We start from the raw sequence: 20,621 nt of genomic DNA on the forward strand, positions 1-20,621 counted from the left end.
TTGCAATTCCCTGAAAGGCACACTTCTTATTAACGAATTTTTTAATCTGCCTCCTTATTTAATGAAAATACATAGTCAAAATGGGCACAGAATTAGAAAGTAGGATTTGGCTTTGATGGGCTTCAGCAGCATTGGATTCTAAAACCCCATCTCTCTTCTCTTCCCCTGTTTTTAGTTTGAATAGCTAATCCCATTTCCTGGAGATCAGAGCGTTGAGTTGTTTGAAATGTCAAAATGCTAGAGTAAAAGGGGGAGTCCTTTTTAACTACCTTAAAAAGATTACGAAGTGAAAGTGCACAAATAGATCTTCATCTATGTAGGTCAGGGCACATCTTGGCTTCTACTGGGTGAGATTTCCCGCAGTGAGTGATCCCCTCCCCCGGCTCTGGGCAAGGAGGAACATCTTTACCACAGGAGAAAGGGACTTGTCAGTAAAATCGCACAGGTTCCAATGGCTGCTGGTTAATCAAAAGAGCAAAATGAAACTGATCAGAGAAGACCAAGTGAAAGGCATTACGCCATACTTAGACTGAATGGAGGCAAGAGAGTGGATTTGGCTTATTTTTCAAAATTTGGTTTTGCTTTTGTACTTAAACCCTTAAAAAATGTAGCTAAGTGAAAACATGGAAGCCACGTGAATCGAGCGCGATTCTACAAGGAGAGATGAAGCTCCATGTAGTTCTTCGCGAACAAAATGTCAGCGTAGAAAGAAGGTGAAGGGTAATAAAAATTAAAGCTCGCGAGCAGGCCTAGAAAACACTGCAGGCCCAAGTAAGCGGAACTAGAACAAAGTGCTCAGAGACCCTCAGTGACACGGTATACGTGAATGAGAGATCAGGTCAGAGCCACTCACGGAGAAGACAAAGTAAGACGAACTTGGTCTGCTCCACAGAGCAGAGGGAAGAGGTGCATTCTCAACGCGGCACGCAACAGCAAGGAAGGCGGCCACACAGGTGAGCGTTAGGGCACCAGCCCCGCGTGCCCCCCCAACCCCCCAAGCTCGTCCACCATCAACCTACCAGCTCCATTCCCATCCGCTTGCTACAACGTTCCTTTGGAGTGAAAAGGTTTAGGGCTGTTCCGTTGGTTTTTTCCTGAAGGTTATTTGATGGGGAAATTGTGCTTTAGTGCCCCAAATCACATCCATTCACATACATTATATACACATTTCCCCTGGACCGATTTGCATCGCTGTAAGATAAAGATCATTGACATTTATTTTGGCTCTTACCCTCCGAATTTACAAAAGGAGATAAGGTTGTCAGTCCTCAGGGTTCATGTCCTAAATATATATGCTTGAATCTGCAGCAAGAACAAGACACTATCAAAAGCAGCCAATGAGCCTGTTCTCAGCTTTCAGCTCTACCGATCTGTATCAGGCAGTGAGGTCTCCCTTATAGTTTCAAAGTGCTTTAAAAAAAAAAAAAAATCACTATTCACATTTTTTGGAGGTAGGTCAAAAATGTCCTCTTGTTCCACATGAGGAAACTGAGGCACAGTGAGCATAGGTGACTTGTGGCAGGATACACAGAAAATCCGTGGTGGAAGCGGGATTAAAACTGAGATTAAGTGGCTAACAGGTGGAATGCATATATATGTATGTGCAAATAGATAGATTACCACCAGGGCAGCATTTGGTGTAGAAAACCTATTGTGATTATTCTGTGTGAACAAAGTTTACTTCACCGAGACTGGGGAGCAGGAAGACAGGCTGGGCCTCTAATGTATCCGATCGGCTCTGATGAAAGGTTCAGAGCAGTCAGGTGACCACAGAGCCCTTACAGGACTAAACTCAGGTCAGCTAATTCCCCAAAATCATCATTTCTTTTTTAACTGCTAGTATTCCACACTAGCTTAGTCAAAGTAGAATCGTGCTTAGAGGTCATTTAATATAAAAATATAAGCCATCTGAATCCTGTAAAACAAAATATTTATAGACCTTATTGATATATTCATGGTTGGAGCTAAGAAATGAAGAGGGAAAATGAGTAGATGGAGAGAAAATGGAATACAGAGAATTATTTAAGATCTGCATTTATCTTTGTAAAATATTTCCTGGCAGCTATCTTTGTGCTTAGCAGGTCTGACTTTTAGATTAAAAATAGAAAATGTCACCCATTGTGTCCTCATAACCACCCCCCTTCCCTGCCCCTGTCCAGCTCTGCTTCTGATTCGGGATTGTAGACATAAAACAGAAAATACTCTTCCTCTTTTAAAAAATTAAGTCTTTAAAAATGGGAACTTCGCCCAACCTCCTATGTTTCTATGCTTAAAAAAATAAACCACTTCACATGTGGTGCATAAGCTAATCCTCACGGAGCAAGGAGAGCTGCTGTAAGCACGTGAGGGGCCGTGTCCTCACGTCCTCTCGTGTGAGTGTGAGAAACAGGTTTCTATGTGCGGCCTCTGAATCTGTCTTGCTAGACAGACTCACCTTGTAGGAGGCCCTTAACCAGAAGAACAGAAATGAGACCTTAAAATCAGTTTTCATAACCTCCAAATTCTACCACTAAAAAATGGAAAAAAAAAAAAAAATTCCATTGCAATGCTTCTACCATCGAGACAGGATTTTAATTCCCCTTTGCCAATTCATTATGTAAATGACCCACCTCTGAACTCATTTCTCTGTATGACCTGGTAGGCGGAGTAGCAAGTTATCACGCAAAACAAAACACTAACTTGTCAAAATTGTTTCCAAATGTAAAAAATCCTCGTATTCATGAGTTTCTTAGTCTTCCCTAGCTTAGAGGGTACCTTTGTCACTAACAGCTCCTGTGCTCACATTTATTCAGAGTTTTCATCATCAGTATTGAGGTATCTGGATTCTCCATGCTTCAAGACAAAAAAATCTTCCGTCTTAAGTCCATATCTTCCTAGAGCCTCACTCAGCTTCACTGGGGGCTCCAAGTAATGCTGGCAAAGGGGCAGACGGGGGAAGAAATGGAAAAGGATTAACCATGCATACATGTGGGGGATATTTCAAGTAAGAGTTGAAACTAAAATAACAAACATATACCAACTTAAAATAACGTCCTTTTCATTCAAGCATCAGCAAATGAGTCAATCACAGCTTCTAACGTAGAGTCATTAATGAAGCCAACAGAAAAACCACACTTACCTCTCTGAATATCATGAATGTCAAATGTGGTGGCAACTCAGACTAAACATCACCAGACTGCATGAAATCTGACCACTGTTTCACTACATGAAATTCTAATCTAAATGGAATCAATACCAAAGACAGTATTACAGAATGAGATGTTACCAAGATCTTGGAAGAACACAGAGCTTAGGTTAGAAGTCAGAGTGTGTATGTGTAAGCAAACGCTGGAGAAAAGATTTCTGGCTCAGAGAAGGCTGTTACCCTCAAACCGCCAGCCCAGTATCGACACCGGAGTCTCCAGCGTATAAGGAGGACCCAGAGAATCAGAGCTAAGACAGTTAGAACTTCCTCATTTCCCTTTGTTTCCTGGTTTTTTTCCCCTTTATTCAGAGGTTCTTCTTTTCTCAACTTCAATTAGAAAAGCTGTAAAATGCAGAAGCTGTAAAATGCAAGAAGGAATAAAAATCCGCCTCTGATCCCATCGACAGCAATGGGTCTTCTCTACCCGTCAGGCAACAATGGACTTCAGGGCGCCTATCCGGAGCGGCCAGCTTACGTTCTACTCGTAGAACCATATGGGAAGGATAAGAAATGGCTAAGAAGATGTTATCAGAGTGGTGAACACGGACGGTGTGGGGAGAAAAAGGGAGGGGTGACAAGTGTGGTGGATGGAGGTTTAATTTTAAATACCACAGGCTAAGAGATCCTCTATGAGAAGGCAGCGTTTGACCCAAGACCTGGCAGAGGACGGCACCCGGCCTGGGAGGCAGTCGGGAGGCGAGCGGGAGGAGCTGGGGTCAAGGCATAAAGGTCACTGCCCTTGAGGGTGTTGAGAACAGACGGGAAGGGGCAGAGAGGAAACGGTCCGAGCAGCGAAAAGTAGTCCAAATGTGAGATATTCGGGGGGTGCGCCTGGCTGGCTCAGTTATAGAGCGTGCGACCCTCGATCTTGGGGTCGTGCGTTCGAGCCTCATGGGGGGGGGGGTGAGATTACTTACATATTCTGAAGTTTGAGCTGACTGCGTGTGGGGAAAACAGGATGGGGGACAGGAGAGAGAGAAGTCCAGGTTTTAACCGGAGTAACTAGAACCATTTTCTGAGATGTAAAAGAAGTCTGAGGGAAGATCAGAACTCAAGTCTTTGGTACATAATGGACATCCAAGTGGAGATGCCAAGCAGGCAGCTGGATATATAACATGGATTATGGGGGAAACTTGGGAGTGAAAGGTGGGCTGCTGGCCGCAAGACTGAAGAAACCCCCAATTAAGGGAGTGACCCACTAGAGAAGAGGCCCATAGACGGGGTCAGAGGGCACGCCCTCCTTAAGGAGCGGGGGATGGGCACTAGTGGTGGTGACCACAGAGGGACGGCCAGTGACGTACCAGGTGGAAGACATACAGGTTGGCTAACAGGTACTAGCCACACAGACCCTTTCACTTCCCTCGCTGGCTTCTGCATCACATAGGAAATTGCTAAAATATCCCCAATAAAGTGTAACTTTAACAGCCTAAGTCAAAATAGTTCCCTTGCAGTTATGTTAGTATAAGAGATTTGAAAATGATGAAATTCTTCCCCACCGAAAATAACTTGCTTTGTTAAGTCTCACCCCCCACACACACACCCCGGTGCCTTACAAATCTTGGCTAACAACACTCTTACACAATCACCCTACACTAACTGTTTCTTTGCTCATCAGTCACTTTAGGAATAGGCTCTAATCTTAGTGTGGATTTCGATGTTGCATTATCTCTCTGAGTGTCTTCATAGGTCAACTGTTGGCTGTTTCGGCCATTGAGAAGTTTACCCTAGAAGAACGCAAGAAAGCCTTCTGTGTGACTGGGAGCAGTCTCATTGTGCAAACACTTTAGTCCCACAAGAGAGGTAAAAACGCCCCACGGCCACAGAACAAGTATGAATCCAGCGAGACAGCAGATTAGAGGTAAGTGAAGGGGCGGAGGAAGCGCCCGCACTCTGGCTCCATTAAGAGCTGGGCAAGCAGCCCAGCAACTCCTCAGTTCCCTTTTAAAGGGTCACTGTTTTACGATCTACTCCAACAGGAGATATTCAAAATAAAGACCCTAGTCTTTTAAAAAGGTAACCTATCTTATGTGAGGCCTGAAATTGGTTTCCACCAAAACTAGTGGGCTTTTAAGTTTTAGTGCTTAAATACATCATGTAGGAAATTCATAATTCCTGAGATAAAAATTGTACATATAGCAACATCTGATTTAAGTATTGCCAAGTTAAGGGCATCCTCAGTCTGCTTCTATTATAGTAAGTACCTATTATAACTTATTTTTATGCAAATCATTTTAAAGTGTTTACTCATAGGGTAAATATCCAAAAATTCTGTCGTCTCTATAATTTAACAAACTCATAGTTGTCCAGTTTCTACATCTAATGTCGAAGTGTGAACACATTCTAAATTGCTGAGACTTATTGAGTTGTTATAGGTTTCATTAAGAAATAAAGGTGGAGGTTAGATTTATAACAGGAAGAATTCTTGGGAGGCTGAACAACACAGTAACTCTTGAAGATGGAGGTTTCTATCCTCTCATCTTCCCCATCTCAGTAAAGAGCATGACCATCTTCCCAATTAAGCTGAAAATCTAGGAGTCATCCTTGATTTTTCTCTTTGAACAGGTTTAATAAAATAGCAGGACTTCATCTAAGTCTCGGTGTAGATCGTACATGGAACATACACACGTTATCTAGATCTATATATGTGGAATACACACACAAGATACATATATACAGTAAGAAATGGCCACCTAATGGTACATTATGCCACAGGAAGCCAGGATCCCAGTTCCTCTTCACATCCACACGTGTCCTCCTGTCTCATTCGTCCTCCCAGGCCCCAGGGTCATTCATTCATTCGCCCCCCCCACCCCAGCGTGATTCGGGGCTGGGAATTCAGACAGGGGTTGGAGGGAGGGGGCAGGCCAGGAACAGCGCAGAGGGAGCGCCTAGGACAGCCTGAAAACACAGGGTGCCCACAGCATAGCCCTGCGATGTGGAGGAGGCCACACAAAGCAAAGCAGAAGATGCCAAGTTCAAGCATCCATTTCTAAATTTTGCTTAGGGTAGGCCCCGGATCCAGGAAAGGAGAAATTTTTTTTTTTTTTTGCCATCCCTCTGCTTAATCCCAGAACCTGGCTGATAAGAGTTCTAGGATTCATCTACCTCACGGGAAAAAAATCAGCTCTTCTGTGCCAGTTTAGGAATAAAACCACCATTTATCCCAACACCTGGCACACAGCACTCAATCACTGTTTACTGGATGAATAACATAGTACTAAAAAGTTCCCAGCTGTCCAGCCTCACGTCCCCCATGGCCCTCCATGTCACAGCCATACTCTGGCTGAACTAAGTCCTCACCATTCCCCTTTCGCTTGCTGCCTCTGATCCTATGCTCTGCCCCCTTCCTCCTCTTGAAATGCATTCTCACAGGGAAGGTCAGATGTCCCCTCTTCCAGGAAGCCCTCCCTCCCTGATCCCTCCAAATCAGTAACAGTCCATGACTCGTGAGACCACTTTGTCCCACAGTGAAGTACTTCTTCCCACACCTGTTTTAGAGTTACATACACCCCGCATACATCTTCTGTAGAAAAAAAGCCCCCTTGAGGGGGAGGACATAATGGTTCATTTTTTCTATTTTCCAAGACTATACACGTTTGGTTCTATAAATGCATGCTTCGTTTACAGAAATAAGCCAAAAGCACAGCATGTAATGAGGCTTTTTTTCCCCACTGTATATAAATACTGTTTTACTAAATAATGTGATCGATCCCCTTAATGCATGTGAGGGCTGGGCGGGTCTGATTCCAGTCCGGCCTCTGGGCATAGCGCAGGGCGTGCTGATGCTGGAATCCTCTTAGGGCAAGCACATAACCAAAGTGATGTTGACCACAATCAAACTCACCTCATTTGCTAAGGCAAAAGTTCCCCAGTGAATTGCCACAGATTTCTTTGTCTGAACGTCAATGTGAATCCTTACAGCTTCTTCTGGGTCTACATGTTGGTATTTCATAAACCACCTGATAAAACAGCAATTTATTAATTCTGGCCTTTGAAATACACACTAAATTCTAATTACTGCTTCATTTAATCAACCTTTAAAGGTTCTGCACGGCAGTACGACAGGCAAAACCATCTGTTTTGAGTCCACTTTTCTGCTGGAATACAAAATAAGCAAAAATCTTACACAAACTGCTACACAATAGCTAAGTCTCAAGCAAAGCTCCCCTTTGCGAGGCAAGATGTTGTTTCACAAGCATTTATTCTGAAGGTTTGTCTTACTCTTACTTTAAAAAGTAGATACTTTGCAATCCTGGTATGAATCAAAGAAACTAATGGGTCAAGAATAGAAGCCAAAAAGCACAATTCAAGAGAACTTGAATAACTTGCTGAAACCATTTTTTTTTTTAATTTGCTAAAGCAAAAAGCAAACAAAAATTAGTGTAGGATATTTAGAGACTGGGAGAAAAAAAATCAATTGCTATTCAAGGATTTTATTTAAACACCATACAACTGAGCAGTGAGGTGCAGGATTTAGCAAGAAGAGGGAGGGCACCTGAGGGGGACTATGGGGAGAGAGTGTGGAAACAGTGCAAGGCTGCCCGATGCCTACGCAAGAGCAGGGCTCAGGAGGCGGGGGCCTGCATGTGGACCCCAGCTCTACCCGATGCTGGGGTGTGGAGCTCAGGTCTGCTACTCCCAGCTCGGCCGCAGCCAAGACTCGTGGACCGGGACTCAACACAGGTGCTTCTGCGTTTTACAGAGTGCACCACGGAGAAGTTCATCTGCGACAGCTAAAGGGTTGTTATTTACTGTTAGGAGCTGCCGGGCCCCCGGGGAGCCTAGAGACAAAGCCACTGTGTTCGACTCAACAGCAGATTAGAGAAGCACTGTCCTGTCTCCTGACACTCAGAATCGGGGCAAGATGCAAATAGTTTTTGGTGTTTCTACTGATTTTTTTTTTAAACTCCTACAGCCAATCAAAGGGATGGACATATTCTTTTCCACCTTTATGTCTAATATAAAATTTTTATTTTGCGTAAAAGTTACAATAAAAATTTAACATCCTGGGGCGCCTGGTTGGCTCAGTCGGAAAAGCAAGCAACTCTTTACCCTGGGGTCATGAGTTCAAGCCCCATGTTGGGTATAGAGCTTACTTAAAAAAAGAAAAAGAAAGAAAAAAACACGAATAAACAAAACTTCCTAGCCAGCCTGGATAGAATATCTGGTGACAGGAGATCCCCACAGGGATACTACTGAAAGCTGTTTGGGTGTAATCATCATACATTTATGGAGTACTCTGAAGTTCTGTTGATAAGCTTATTTCTAAAACTGTTAGTACCGACCGGAGAGATGGATTACACAGCAGAGGCCACCACAGTCTCATTCTCTCAGAGCAAATACTGCGCTCCTGGCCTGCTCCCAGCTTAGGAAGAAGACAGCTGCAAGGCAGGCAGGAAGGGGGAATGCCGCGAGGGATGTTATACCGTCACGTACACAGGACCTTTATATATTGTGACACAGGAAAAATCTTCACAATTACAAATAAGGTATTCTAATATATTAAGAATACGTTGAGTGAAGAGCAATACTGTATGAAATTGATTTGTAAACAGGTTGATGTTTTTTGAGAGATTTCATTAGAACTAAGTGAAAAAGTGAAGTTCAAAGACTACTGATAGATAATAATTTTTAAAAATAAGGTAGAAGTATCTAGCCCCTTAAAGAAACTAGGAAAAAAAAAAGGGCAAAATAAGGATTAATAAAGACAGTGAAGAAATGGTTTTAGTGGGGCGCCTGGGTGGCTCAGTCGTTAAGCGTCTGCCTTCGGCTCAGGTCATAGTCCCAGGGTCCTGGGATCGAGCCCCACATCGGGCTCCCTGCTCTGCGGGAAGCCTGCTTCTCCCTCTTCTACTCCCCCTGCTTGTATTCCTTCTCTCGCTGTCTTTCTCTGTCAAATAAATAAATAAAATCTTTAAAAAAAAAAGAAATGGTTTTAGCGAACTTTAAAAGTCAAATATAACAAAATCAGATGGAAACTAATGATCAGATTTGCTCAATTCATTTTTGAGTTAGTGTTTTTCCTGCTTGTAGGAATGCTGAAATTAAATGCCATCCTCCAACAATTCTCCATCTGTGCCCGTACTTTAGGAAAGAAAACATTTTTTTTACTATTAGTGCTTATTTTCTCTTAACTTGTACCTGTTACCCAGCGTTAGCTGAAATCGAACTGAATTCTCTGAAATCACCTCTTTCCCTTAGACGATATGAAGGAAAGCACAGGCAGGGCTGTGGGTCCCCAGTGCCAGTGTGACCTTTCAACAGCTCCCACTGTGGGTGAGGAGTGTACAACGGGGCCATTCAGCGCTGAGTGACACGAGACCAGTGCAAGGGATGCACTGCTAGGATTCCTTGCTTTTTCTCTGCCCGACGCAGGAGAGCTATAGGCCTGGGGACGGGGGCTCGCCGGACACGGAGCGCAACGTGGTCATGGAGAGTGTCCTCTACGTGAAGAACAAGAGCTAGTTCAGCTCTGCTTAGGGGCTGATCGGTTTAACCCGAGTCAGAATGGTACCTGAACTTGTAGCTAGGTTGTAGCAATTCTTTAAACCTTGGCCCAGCTTTCCTGGTGATAGAATCTTCAATTCTGAGTCATTATCTAATGGATATGATGGACTGACATACTTTACAAGAAATGTAACTGAATCTGCCCCACCCCCCCAATAACCACCACCATAACAAAAGCCCACTATTCAAATCACAAATGATAACCCCAAATTATCACAAACTCGGAACTCCTTTAGAGTTCAGGCCACTCATTACAGAGCAGGGCTGCCTTCTCGGGAAGTCTACACACCTTGGTGCATACGCTCCGATGGGAATAGCTGCAAGGTCAAAAGGTCCAAACCTTTTTCCTATCTCCTCGAAAGCCGCGCAATAGCCAGTGTCTCCTGCGAAAAAAAACCGACTCCAGGGCCCCAAGACAGACCAGCTGCCCCACAGAACCCTGTTGTCATCCATGAGAGTCCTTTTACACCAGTGCTGGGAAGGGGTAAAGACAAAGGTGACCTTATCGTGTCCGGGGACACAATTCTCCTCCCACCAGTCCAGCTCGATCACGTTCTCACAGCCACACTTTTGCATCCAGTCGAGGAGACCCAGAGGCACGAACCATCTCAGCTCCTGACCGAATCGCTCATTCAGAGCGATGACGGAATTGTAGTCCAGGTGGTCGTAGTGGTTGTGGCTGATGAGGACAGCGTCTATCGGGGGCAGCTGGCTGACGGTGCAGGGGGCACGACGGAACCGCTTTGGACCCACGTGTTGCGACGGTGAAGCGCGAGAGCTGAAGATGGGGTCGGTGAGGAAGATGAGCTCGTCCATTTCCACCATCACCGTGGCGTGTCCCAGCCACGTGACCCTCAGGCCGGCCTCCCTCACTCCAGCCTCCTCAGGGTCATCGATAAAATACGGCTTCAGCACTGGGAGCTCTTTATCAAGTTCCTGTGCAGAGAGAGAGTAGAAAAGCAGCCGTTGGGGGTGGGGGGGAGGTATGTCAGAACATATATTGATACAAATTAGAGAGAGAAAGGGCTATTTGGGGAGAACTGACCTCATTCAATAAATGTGCTATTTTTGCTTTTCACTTGAAAATGCATACTTCTTTCTGAATCCTACTCTAGAATCATGACAGTGTAAGCTCTTAGTCCCAAATGCAGGAGACAAGGGGAAAATTGAATTGGCCCCTTGGAGCACTGCTGAATATATGAACCTTTTGAAAAGCTCTCTCCTGTAAGTGCTGGAAGAGAACTGACCCAGCCAGTCTGCCATCGCCCCTTCACCTGGCCGGTGCATCTGCTGCGAAAACGGTCTCAGAGGCAGGTCAGCCCCTGGATAGTCAAGAGAACTTACAGCCATTTCTTGGCAGATATTGCATCTCAGATACGAATCTGACTTTCTGAGCACGCACAGCTCAAAGCGGAGCGTGGTGCTGATACCCCGGCGACCCCCCTCCCCCGGCACAGAGGGCTCTCCCCATTCCTCACCCTTAAGGCTTTCCGCCACCGAGCAAGCCACAGAGGAACGTGGTCCCTGCCTGTGGGAAGGTGATTGCTTTGGGGGGTGAACAGATGTAAAAACAGAAGTATTAATTCCTTTAGTTATTCTACATTTTCTCCTTGGAAGCGAGAACAAGAAGCGGCTCTGTTTTGGGGTCACCGTCCTGGCTTGTAGAAAACTGTTGTCTGAATGGTGCTTTGGCGTTACGCTTGACTGCTGTATCAAGGTCTCTTACAGGAAGACGCTCCATGAACCTGGCCGTCCACGTGCTGGAGGGATGTGTTTAAGACTTGCTACACCTCCAACCTCCCTCCCCACCTCCTCACCCACCCCAGAAACATTTCTCTCAAGCCTCAGTAACAGGAAAAGCTCTTCTCCAGAGCAACTGGCTTTATGCATTTGACTGCCACTGGGAAAACTCTTACCAGTTTATGCTTCCCTCTGTGCTTGGACTAGGAAGTGGGGGTAAGGCTCCTTCTGTGCTTGTGACGTCACACGTTCCTACACTACCTTTAATCCTGGCTTTGCTTCTCTACCCTAAGAGTCCGTGTGCTCTTCTGTGTTCATCAGTCTGATTTTTTACTCCTACATCTATTTTTGTAAGTTGCCACACATCAATTTTGAGAAGAGTCTGGTATTGGATAATCAAGGAAAATACAAGACAGGCTACAGCCCAATAAGGAGGAATGAAGAGCCCAGGTGCCCAAGGCATCATGGACACAGTAAGTAACCTGTGTGAGCTGCTGAGGAACGGACGAGAAATTCATGACGCAGAGGAAAGGAAGGAGGTCATTTCAGGTGGAGAAAATGCCCAAGCAAAGGCAGAGAGCCAAACAGGAACGTGGCGTTTGGGGGCAGGGGACAATCCATAAAGGATCAGAACACAGTCAGAGCCTTGAATGCCACAGTCAGAGCCTCCACCCAGGGGCAGGAAGCATCTTAAAAAGGGGGGGTGGGCAGTGCCTGGGTGGCTCAGTCGGTTAAGCATCCGACTCTTGATTTCGGCTCAGGTCATGATCTCAGGGTCGTGGGATGGAGCCCCACCTCGGCCTCTGCACTCAGCGGGGAGTCTGCGTGAGAGTCTCTCCCTCTACCCCTCCCCCCACTCGCTTGTGTGCACATACACATGCTAATAAATGAATTAAAAAGAGAGAGAGACTTGTCCCAATTTAGGTTTAGAGAAAACACTTTTAGAGTGCAAACTATGACCTGGAAAGTGTCACAACAGCTGCGGTGACCGACGAGACCGAACAAAGGAGACGGCAGTGAGAGCGGCCAGAGAGGGATCGTGGGGAGATGCTGGCGGAGAGCCGAGAGGTCGCAGGTGGTGTGAGTGGGAGAAAGGCCATGACGGGGGAAAAGCAGGAACAGCAGAAGCGGAGGACAACAAAGATGCGTCTTAGCCACTCTACGCCTTAATTTCCTCATCTGAAAAATGGGTACATTATACCGACACTTCACTGTTGTGGGGACCGTATTAGGAGCGGCCAGCACGCTGTAAGCACTCCGTAAGTATTCTAGATGGGGAAAGAAACCGCAGCCCCGACAACCACTCAGGCACCGACGATGTTTTCGCCTGTTTCCTTTCTCATAGTCACTAATCTAGTTAAGGTCCTGAAGACTATCCAGACACGTTCCAGTCTTCCTTGATGCTCAACTGTCTTACTGTCAAACTCAAGCCGTACACAAGAGCCACCTCAAAAACAGTCCACTTACAGTGTAACTCTGTCCCTTACTGGAACATCTTTACGGACTCTACTGATTGACAAAACCCGACTCGCCTCCTCAGTCCAGTAGGAAGCCTGCCGGTGGACTCCGTCATTTTCCCTTCCACTGTTTCACCCAACTCCGGCAGACTGGGTCCCACCTACACGGGGGCTGCTTGAGAGCCCTGCACAATAGTGATCCCCCTTCTCAGGTTAAAATGCCTTCTCTCTAATCCCTTGGAGGCCGTCATCTAACTACGTGCCCTTCATGGGGCCAACACGGAGTCCCCACAGACAGGGACAGTCACTCCAACCACTCAACCTCCACGCCACTTTGTTCACACACCATCCGTGGATATTCTGCCCAAACCCTGGCTGAATGTACACAGGATGTGTCTCATGTCTTACTCAACTTGGAATCAGCCACAGTGCCCAATGCACGGGGCAGTGACGAACACATCACGTGCTCAATAAAACCTGTTGGATGAATGAGTGTAAATTTTTCAAATCAGTTCTCAAAGTTGGTAGAGTTAGGGTTACTGAACAGTAACGAATGTTATGTGGTATCCTTTCCAACACTGAAGGCGGAGAGAGGGAGGGAATTAAATAATGTTTAATCTGGTACCTCCCATAACTGCAGGTAGCTCCTATTAACTATGTCCATTTACAGAGGAAAACAAACAGTGACGGCACGTACACAAGGTCACCCAGGTAGCCTTCACACACGCTGCCTCTCACCACTGACTCCTAACTATTCTCTCGTTTAATACATATTTTTTTTTCAAAAAACAAGTAACAGCCCCAGGGATCTGATAGGGGAGAATAAGAGATGGATTACTAAGGATACAATGAAACTTTTGGAGAGGGCAGCTAATATACCTTATCCTGATGCTGGTGATCATTTCATGGATATATAAATCCGGCAAAACTCACCAAATTATATTTTTTGAATAGGCGGAGCTTGGATTATGTTATTAAAACCATTTAAAAAAAATCTTGAGCAGCATCATGTTTAAACAGGGCATCAAAATACCCGTAACAAAATTCCCTGAAACGGTCGCCCTTTCTTTTTGCTCGAAGTTGAAAAGCCACTTGAAGTTCACGATCTCACATTACCTGCAGACTACTGGGAGGTAACAAAACCCGTAGCAGAACACCTCTGGCAGACTCCGCTGCTCTCCAAACAAAGGATTAACAGCTAAAGCACAGAAAGAAGCCAGTCACCAAGGACCACAGATTGTATGATCCTATTTATATGAAATGTCCACAGGGGGCAAGTCCATAGAGACAGAAGATAGACTAGTGATTCCCAGGTGCTGCCGGAGGGCAAGGGGATCGGGGGCTGATGACTAAGGACGTGGGGTTTCTTCGGGGGTTAATAAAAATGTACTAGATGTGGGAACGGTTGCGCAACTCTGAATATACTGAAAACCACTGAACTGTACGTTTAAAACAGGTCAACTGTAGAGTATGTGAATTATAGCTCAACAGAGCTATTTTTTAAAAAGGCCAAGTACTGACAAGACATCTGAACTAAGCAATCATACCTCCGTGTCTCCTTCTGCATGCTGTGTTTTTTCTAAGCCCATCACAAAAAAAAAACACCTTATTTCTATTAAAGAATCTGGTCTCTAGCACCACTATCCCATAAAACTCAAAGAAAGAGAGTCTACAACTGAAATTCCAAAAAAAGAAAAAATAACTTTGTCCTTTTGATCTTGATCACCAGAGTTTGAAAAAGCATGTAGGGGCGCCTGGGTGGCTCAGCCGTTTCGCGTCTGCCTTCGGCTCAGGTCATGATCCCAGGGTCCTGGGATCGAGCCCCACATCGGGCTCCCTGCTCAGCGGGAAGCCTGCTTCTCCCTCTCCCACTCCCCCTGCTTGTGTTCCTGCTCTCGCTATCTCTCTCTCTCTGTCAAATAAATAAAATCTTAAAAAAAAAAAAGAAAAAAAAAAAAAGAAAAAGCATGTAGAGGGGCGCCCAGCCAGCTCAGTCGATGGAGCTCACGACTCGATCTTGAGGTCCCATAAGTTCGAGCTCCATATTGGGTGCAAAAACACCTCCAATGCAATTAATTATTAATGCTAATGTTTTATATTTTTGCCATCCTATCTGTATTAGGAGTACCAGATCCATCAAAATGGCTTAGTATTTTTAAACATTTCCTTGATTATAAAAGAAAATACCCTTCATAAAATATTTGCAAAATACAGGAAGATATAAAAAGTGGTCACCCATTACATCAGTCTGCAGAGAATACAGCCACTGTTAACATTATGCTGTCTTTAGTCACAGTCCTATTTCTATGCATGGTTAAGATCATAGGGTACTCGTACTTTCTAAGAGAATGAGAGAGAGAGCAAGCGTGTGAGCAGGGAGGGGCAGAGGGAGAAGGAGAGAGAATCTTAAGCAGGCTCCAGGCCCAGCACAGAGCCCGACTCTGAGACCATGACCTGAGCTGAAATCAAGAGTCGGACACTTAACCAACTGAGCCACCCAGGTGCCCCTTTTATTTTTTTAAAAAGAATTTCATATTGTGACATTTTCATCCACCCCTTAAAACTCTGAGACATTGGGGCGCCTGGGTGGCTCAGTTGTTAAGTGTCTGCCTTCAGCTCAGGTCATGATCCGAGGGTCCTGGGATCAAGCCCCACATCAGGCTCCCTGCTCTGCAGGAAGCCTGCTTCTCCCTCTCCCACTCCCCCTGCTTGTGTTCCCTCTCTTGCTGTCTCTCTGTCAAATAAATAAATAAAATTCTGGGAGAAAACTGTGTCCAAACAACAATTCTATACCCACACTACCAGTAAGAATGAGAAGAGAAACTCGGTTCCGGTCCAAGATGGTGATTGTAGGAAGACCCTAAACTTACCTCCTCTGGGGCCACACCAAATCTACACCTATTTTTAGAGCATTTCTTCCTAAAGAAGAACTGAGGACTGACCCAACATCTTCTGCACAATAGAAGACAGACAACACAGAGGATAGCAAGAGAGGAGACACCATCATGAAGGGAACTCTCACCCCGGACAATGCGAACTGCCGTGGGGAGGGATGCTACTGAGGGATGGGGGCACAGAAAAAAACACTGAGGTTTAAAAGGACAACTAGAGGGGCGCCTGGGTGGCTCAGTTGGTTAAGCGACTGCCTTCGGTTCAGGTCATGATCCTGGAGTCCCTGGATCGAGTCCCGCATCGGGCTCCCTGCTCGGCAGGGAGTCTGCTTCTCCCTCTGACCCTCCCCCCTCTCATGTACTCGCTCTCTCTCATTCTCTCTCTCTCAAATAAAAATAAATAAAATCTTTAAAATAAATAAATAAATAAATAAAAGGACAATTAGAGGCGCCTGGGTGGCTCAGTCAGTTAAGCGTCTGCCTTCGGCTCGGGTCATGATGCCAGGGTCCTGGGATCGAGCCCCACATCGGGCTCCATGCTCAGTGAGGAGTCTGCTTCTCCCTTTCCCTCTGTTGCTCCCCTCCCATGGCTTGTGTGTGCTTCTCTCTCTCTCTCTCTCTGATAAGTAGTATCTTTAAAAAAAAATTTTTTTTTAAATAAAAGGACAACTAGAATTTAGAGGAGCCAGTCCCTAACTACCCCAGCCAAACGGTGGGAGAACTACCGGAATGCCCCGGGCCCAAGGGGCTACAAGCACCCTGGTTTACGGTCACCCTCCACCTTGACAGCACAGCTGAGAACAGCTTCTGGGCGCTGTAGCCAGCCAGCTGCCTCAGCCAGCACAGGTCCCTAGCTCACGCCAGCCCCAGATGCCCGGGGAAAAAGAAAACATAGTTTAAAAGAGCAACTAGAGGGCGCCCGGGTGGCTCAGTTGTCAAGCGTCTGTCTTTGGCTCAGGTCAGGATCCCAGGGTCCTGGGATCGAGCCCCGCATTGGACTCCCTGCTCCGCAGGAAGCCTGCTTCTCCCTCTCCCACTCCCCCCACTTGTGTTCCCTCTCTCGCTGTGTCTCTCTCTGTCAAATAAATAAAATCTTTAAAAATAAATAAAAAAATAAAAGAGCAACTAGAATACAGAGGAACCAGCCCTGGAACGCTGCCAAATGGCAGGAGAGCTGCTGGAACTCTCCCCAGGACAGAGGGGCTGCCCAGCACCACAGTCTGTGTTCCCCCTTAATAGCGTGGATGGGAGCAGGGTCTGGGCTCCCCAGCCAGCCTACCGCCTCAGTGCGCCCTGAGCCCCATCCCAGGCCAGCCCCAGCTGTGGCCCCCAGGTGGCCCCTACACTGAAACACACCTGCTAAGGGCTCACTACAGCTGCAGCTGAGGCTCCAAACCACAGAAACTCCAAACCCACGCAGCTTTGGCTCTAGATGGCTTGAGAGAGCACTCCTAGCATTGAGCGCTCCCGGTCCTCCTGGATTATGCCTGTTTCGGGTCCAGCCGCCCCACCAAGATGCCCCCTGCACAGAGCTCCCCCAGAAACCCCTGGTCCATGCCCACCTCAGTTCCAGGTAGCACACCCTGCACAGAGCACCTAACACTCCATCCCATCCCTGCCTTGGTTCGGGCCAGCCCAGTAGGGCACCCCGCCCCTTGTGCAGAGTGTCCCAAGACACCCCAGCTTTGGAGCTTAGAGCCCCACCAGGGGACCCCCAGCACTAAGCACCCTGGACACTTCAGCCTGCACCCACTTCAGCTTCAGCTGTCCTGCCAGGATGCCCTCTGCACAAAGAGCCTAGGGCCCCCCCTGGCCAACATGCACTTTAGTTTCAACTGTCCTGCCAAGGTGCCCTCTGTGCAGAGAGCCCTGGGACCCCCCCCTCCCCCGTTTGTACCCATTTCAGCTTCAGCTATCCTGCCGAGGAACCTTTTGTGTGGAGAGCCCTGGCACCACTCCAGCCATCTCCCAGGGCAGCCCCAGCACAGAGTGCCCCAGGACCCCCACCCCTTGCCAGTCACATCTCCAGCCAGCCAAAGTCACCAGACACATAGTCTACACAGAGGACAACCATACAAACGCCATTCCTTCAATTTTAGAAGTAGCTATTTTGCCTAATTCCTAGACATAGAGAGTCAAGCAAAATGGGGAGACATACGAATATGCTCCAAATGAAAGAATATGTTCAGATAAAACTTCAGAAAAAGATCTAAATGAAACAGAGATAAGCAATATGCATGAGAAAGACTTTAAATAATCACTGTAAAGATGTTCACTGAACTGGAGAGAAGAGTGGAGGAACTCAATGAGAACTTCAACAAACAGAAAATATTAAACCAAAATCAATCCAAGTTAAAGAATACAATACATGAAATGAAAAATACACTAGAAGAAATCAAGAGTAGATTAGCAGATGTAGAAAAAGGGATCAATAATCTGGAAGACAAGGTAATGGAAAGCACCCACGCTGAAAAGCAAAAGGAAAAAAGAATTTTTAAAAATGAGGATAGGGACGCCTGGGTGGCTCAGTCGGTTAAGCATCTGCCTTCGGCTCAGGTGGTCCTGGGATCGAGCCCTGCATCAGGCTAAGCAGGGAGCCTGCTTCTCTCTCTCCCACTCTCCCTGCTTGTGTTCCCTCTCTCACTTTGTCTCTCTCTGTCGAATAAATACATAAAATCTGAAAAAAAAAAAAATGAGGATAGGTTAAGGTATCACTTGGACAACATCAAGCAAACAAACATTCACCTATTAAGGGTTCCAGAAGGAGAAGAGAGAACAAATAAGAACATTATTTGAAGAAATAATGGTTGAAAACCTGCCTAACCTGGAGAAGAAAACAGACATCCAAGTTCAGGAAGCACAGAAAATTCCAAAAAAGATGAACCCAAGGAGGTCCACACCACAACATATGATTAAAATGTTAAAGGTTAGAAATGAAGAAAGAATTTTTAAAACAGCAAGACAAAAGTGACAATTTACATACAAGAAAAACTTCATAAGGCTACCAGCTGATTTCACAGCAAAAACTCTGCAGGTCAGAAGGGAGTGGCATGACATATTCTAAGAGCTAAAAGGAGAAAACCTACAACCCAAAATACACTGTTCAGCACGGTTATCAGTTAGAATGTAAAGAAAGATAAAGAGTTTCCCAGACAAAAAAAGTTAAAGCAGTCCATCATCACTAAATGTTAAAAGGGCTTCTTTAAGTGGAAAAGAAAAGACCATAATTAGATGTAAGAAAACTATGAACAAGAAGATGTAAAATAGGACAATGTAAACATAAAACATGGGAGGCTGGTAAAAAGGAATTTCTTTTGGAATGTGTTCTAACTTAAGTGACCATCACTTAATAGAGACTGCTATATACTTAGGATGTTATATATGATCCTCATGTCAACCACAAACCCAAAACCTATACAAAAAGGAGAAAGGCATGCATAACACTACAGAAAGTAACCAGTCCCAAGAAAAGAGAGCATGAGAAGAAGAAACAAAGAAGAACTACAAAAACAACCAGAAAACAAAGAACAAAATGGCAATAAGTACATACACCAAGCAATAATTGCTTTAAATGTAAATGGTCTAAATGTTTCAATCAAAAGACATAGGGTGACAGAATGGATAAAAAAACAAGACCCAACTATATGCTGCTTACAAGAGACTCACTTCAGACCTAAAGACAGTAACAGACTGAAAGTGAAAGGATGGAAAAACACTTTCCATACAAAAAAAAGTCAGTGTAGCAATATTTGTATCAGACAAAATAGAGTTTAAAAGAAAGACTGTAACAACAAAGAAGGGCATCACAAAATAATTAAGAAGTCAACCAACAAGAGGATAGAACAATTGTAGATGCCTGTGCACCCAACACTGAAGCACCTAAATACATAAAACAAATATTAACAGACATAATGAGAGAAATTGACAGTAATAGCATAGTAGTAGGGGACTTTCACATACCATTTACAAGAATAAATAGATGATCCAGAAGAAAATCAGTAAGGAAACAGTGTCTCTGAATGGCACATTAGACCAGATAGACTTAAAGAGATACATATACAGAACATTCCATCCCAAAACAATATATATTCTTTTCAAGGGTACACAGAACATTCTCCAGGACAGATCACATGTCAGGCCACAAAACAAGTGTCAATACATTTAAGAAGATAGAAATGATATTATGCATCTTTTCTAACCAAGAAAAAAAATACTGGATAAAACACAAACACATAGAGGCTAAACAACATTCTACTAAACAGCCAATGGGTCCATGAAGAAGTCAAACAGGAATTTAAAAAAATACATGGTGACAAATGAAAATGAAAACAACAGGCCAAAATCTTTGGGACACAAAGAAAACAGTTTTGTTTTTTTTTTTTTAAAGATTTTATTTATTTATTTGACAGAGAGAGACACAGCGAAAGAGGGAACACAAGCAGAGGGAGTGGGAGAGGGAGAAGCAGGCTTCCCGCAGGGCAGGGAGCCCGATGCGGGGCTCGATCTCAGGACCCTGGGATCATGACCTGAGCCGAAGGCAGACGCCCAACGACTGAGCCACCCAGGCGCCCCAGAAAACAGTTTTAATAAGGAAATTTACAGCAATATAGGACTATCTCAAGAAACAAGAAAAATCTCAATCTAACTACACCTAAAGAAACTAGAAAAGAACAAACAAAACCCAAGTTAGTAGAGGGGAGGAAATAATAAAGACTAGAGTATAAATAAATGAAATAGAGACAAAAAATAGAAAAGATCAATGAAAACTAAGAGGTGGTTCTTTGAAAACATAAACAAAATTGACAAACCTTCAGCTAGAATCATCAAGAAAAAAGAGAACAC

At 45.1% G+C, this 20,621-nt stretch overlaps 1 protein-coding gene across 5 annotated transcripts in view; it reads right to left on the reverse strand.

Moving 5' to 3' along the window:
• Positions 1–2,293: 2,293 nt before the first annotated feature.
• Positions 2,294–20,621, reverse strand: part of NAPEPLD (N-acyl phosphatidylethanolamine phospholipase D) — a 53,614-nt gene continuing 35,286 nt past the window's right edge. For all 5 annotated transcript variants that reach the window (XM_032402316.1, XM_032402314.1, XM_032402317.1 and 2 more), the window contains exons 3-5: positions 9,981–10,627; positions 7,029–7,143; positions 2,294–2,913 (exon numbers count right to left, since the gene is read on the reverse strand). In XM_032402316.1, coding sequence (XP_032258207.1) covers positions 2,785–2,913; positions 7,029–7,143; positions 9,981–10,627 — 891 coding nt within the window. In that variant the 3' untranslated portion in view covers positions 2,294–2,784. The remainder of the gene's footprint in view (positions 2,914–7,028; positions 7,144–9,980; positions 10,628–20,621) is intronic.

This window comes from Phoca vitulina, unplaced genomic scaffold (genome assembly GCF_004348235.1).
Source record: "Phoca vitulina isolate PV1807 unplaced genomic scaffold, GSC_HSeal_1.0 scaffold4, whole genome shotgun sequence".
Taxonomy (NCBI): Eukaryota; Metazoa; Chordata; class Mammalia; order Carnivora; family Phocidae; genus Phoca; species Phoca vitulina.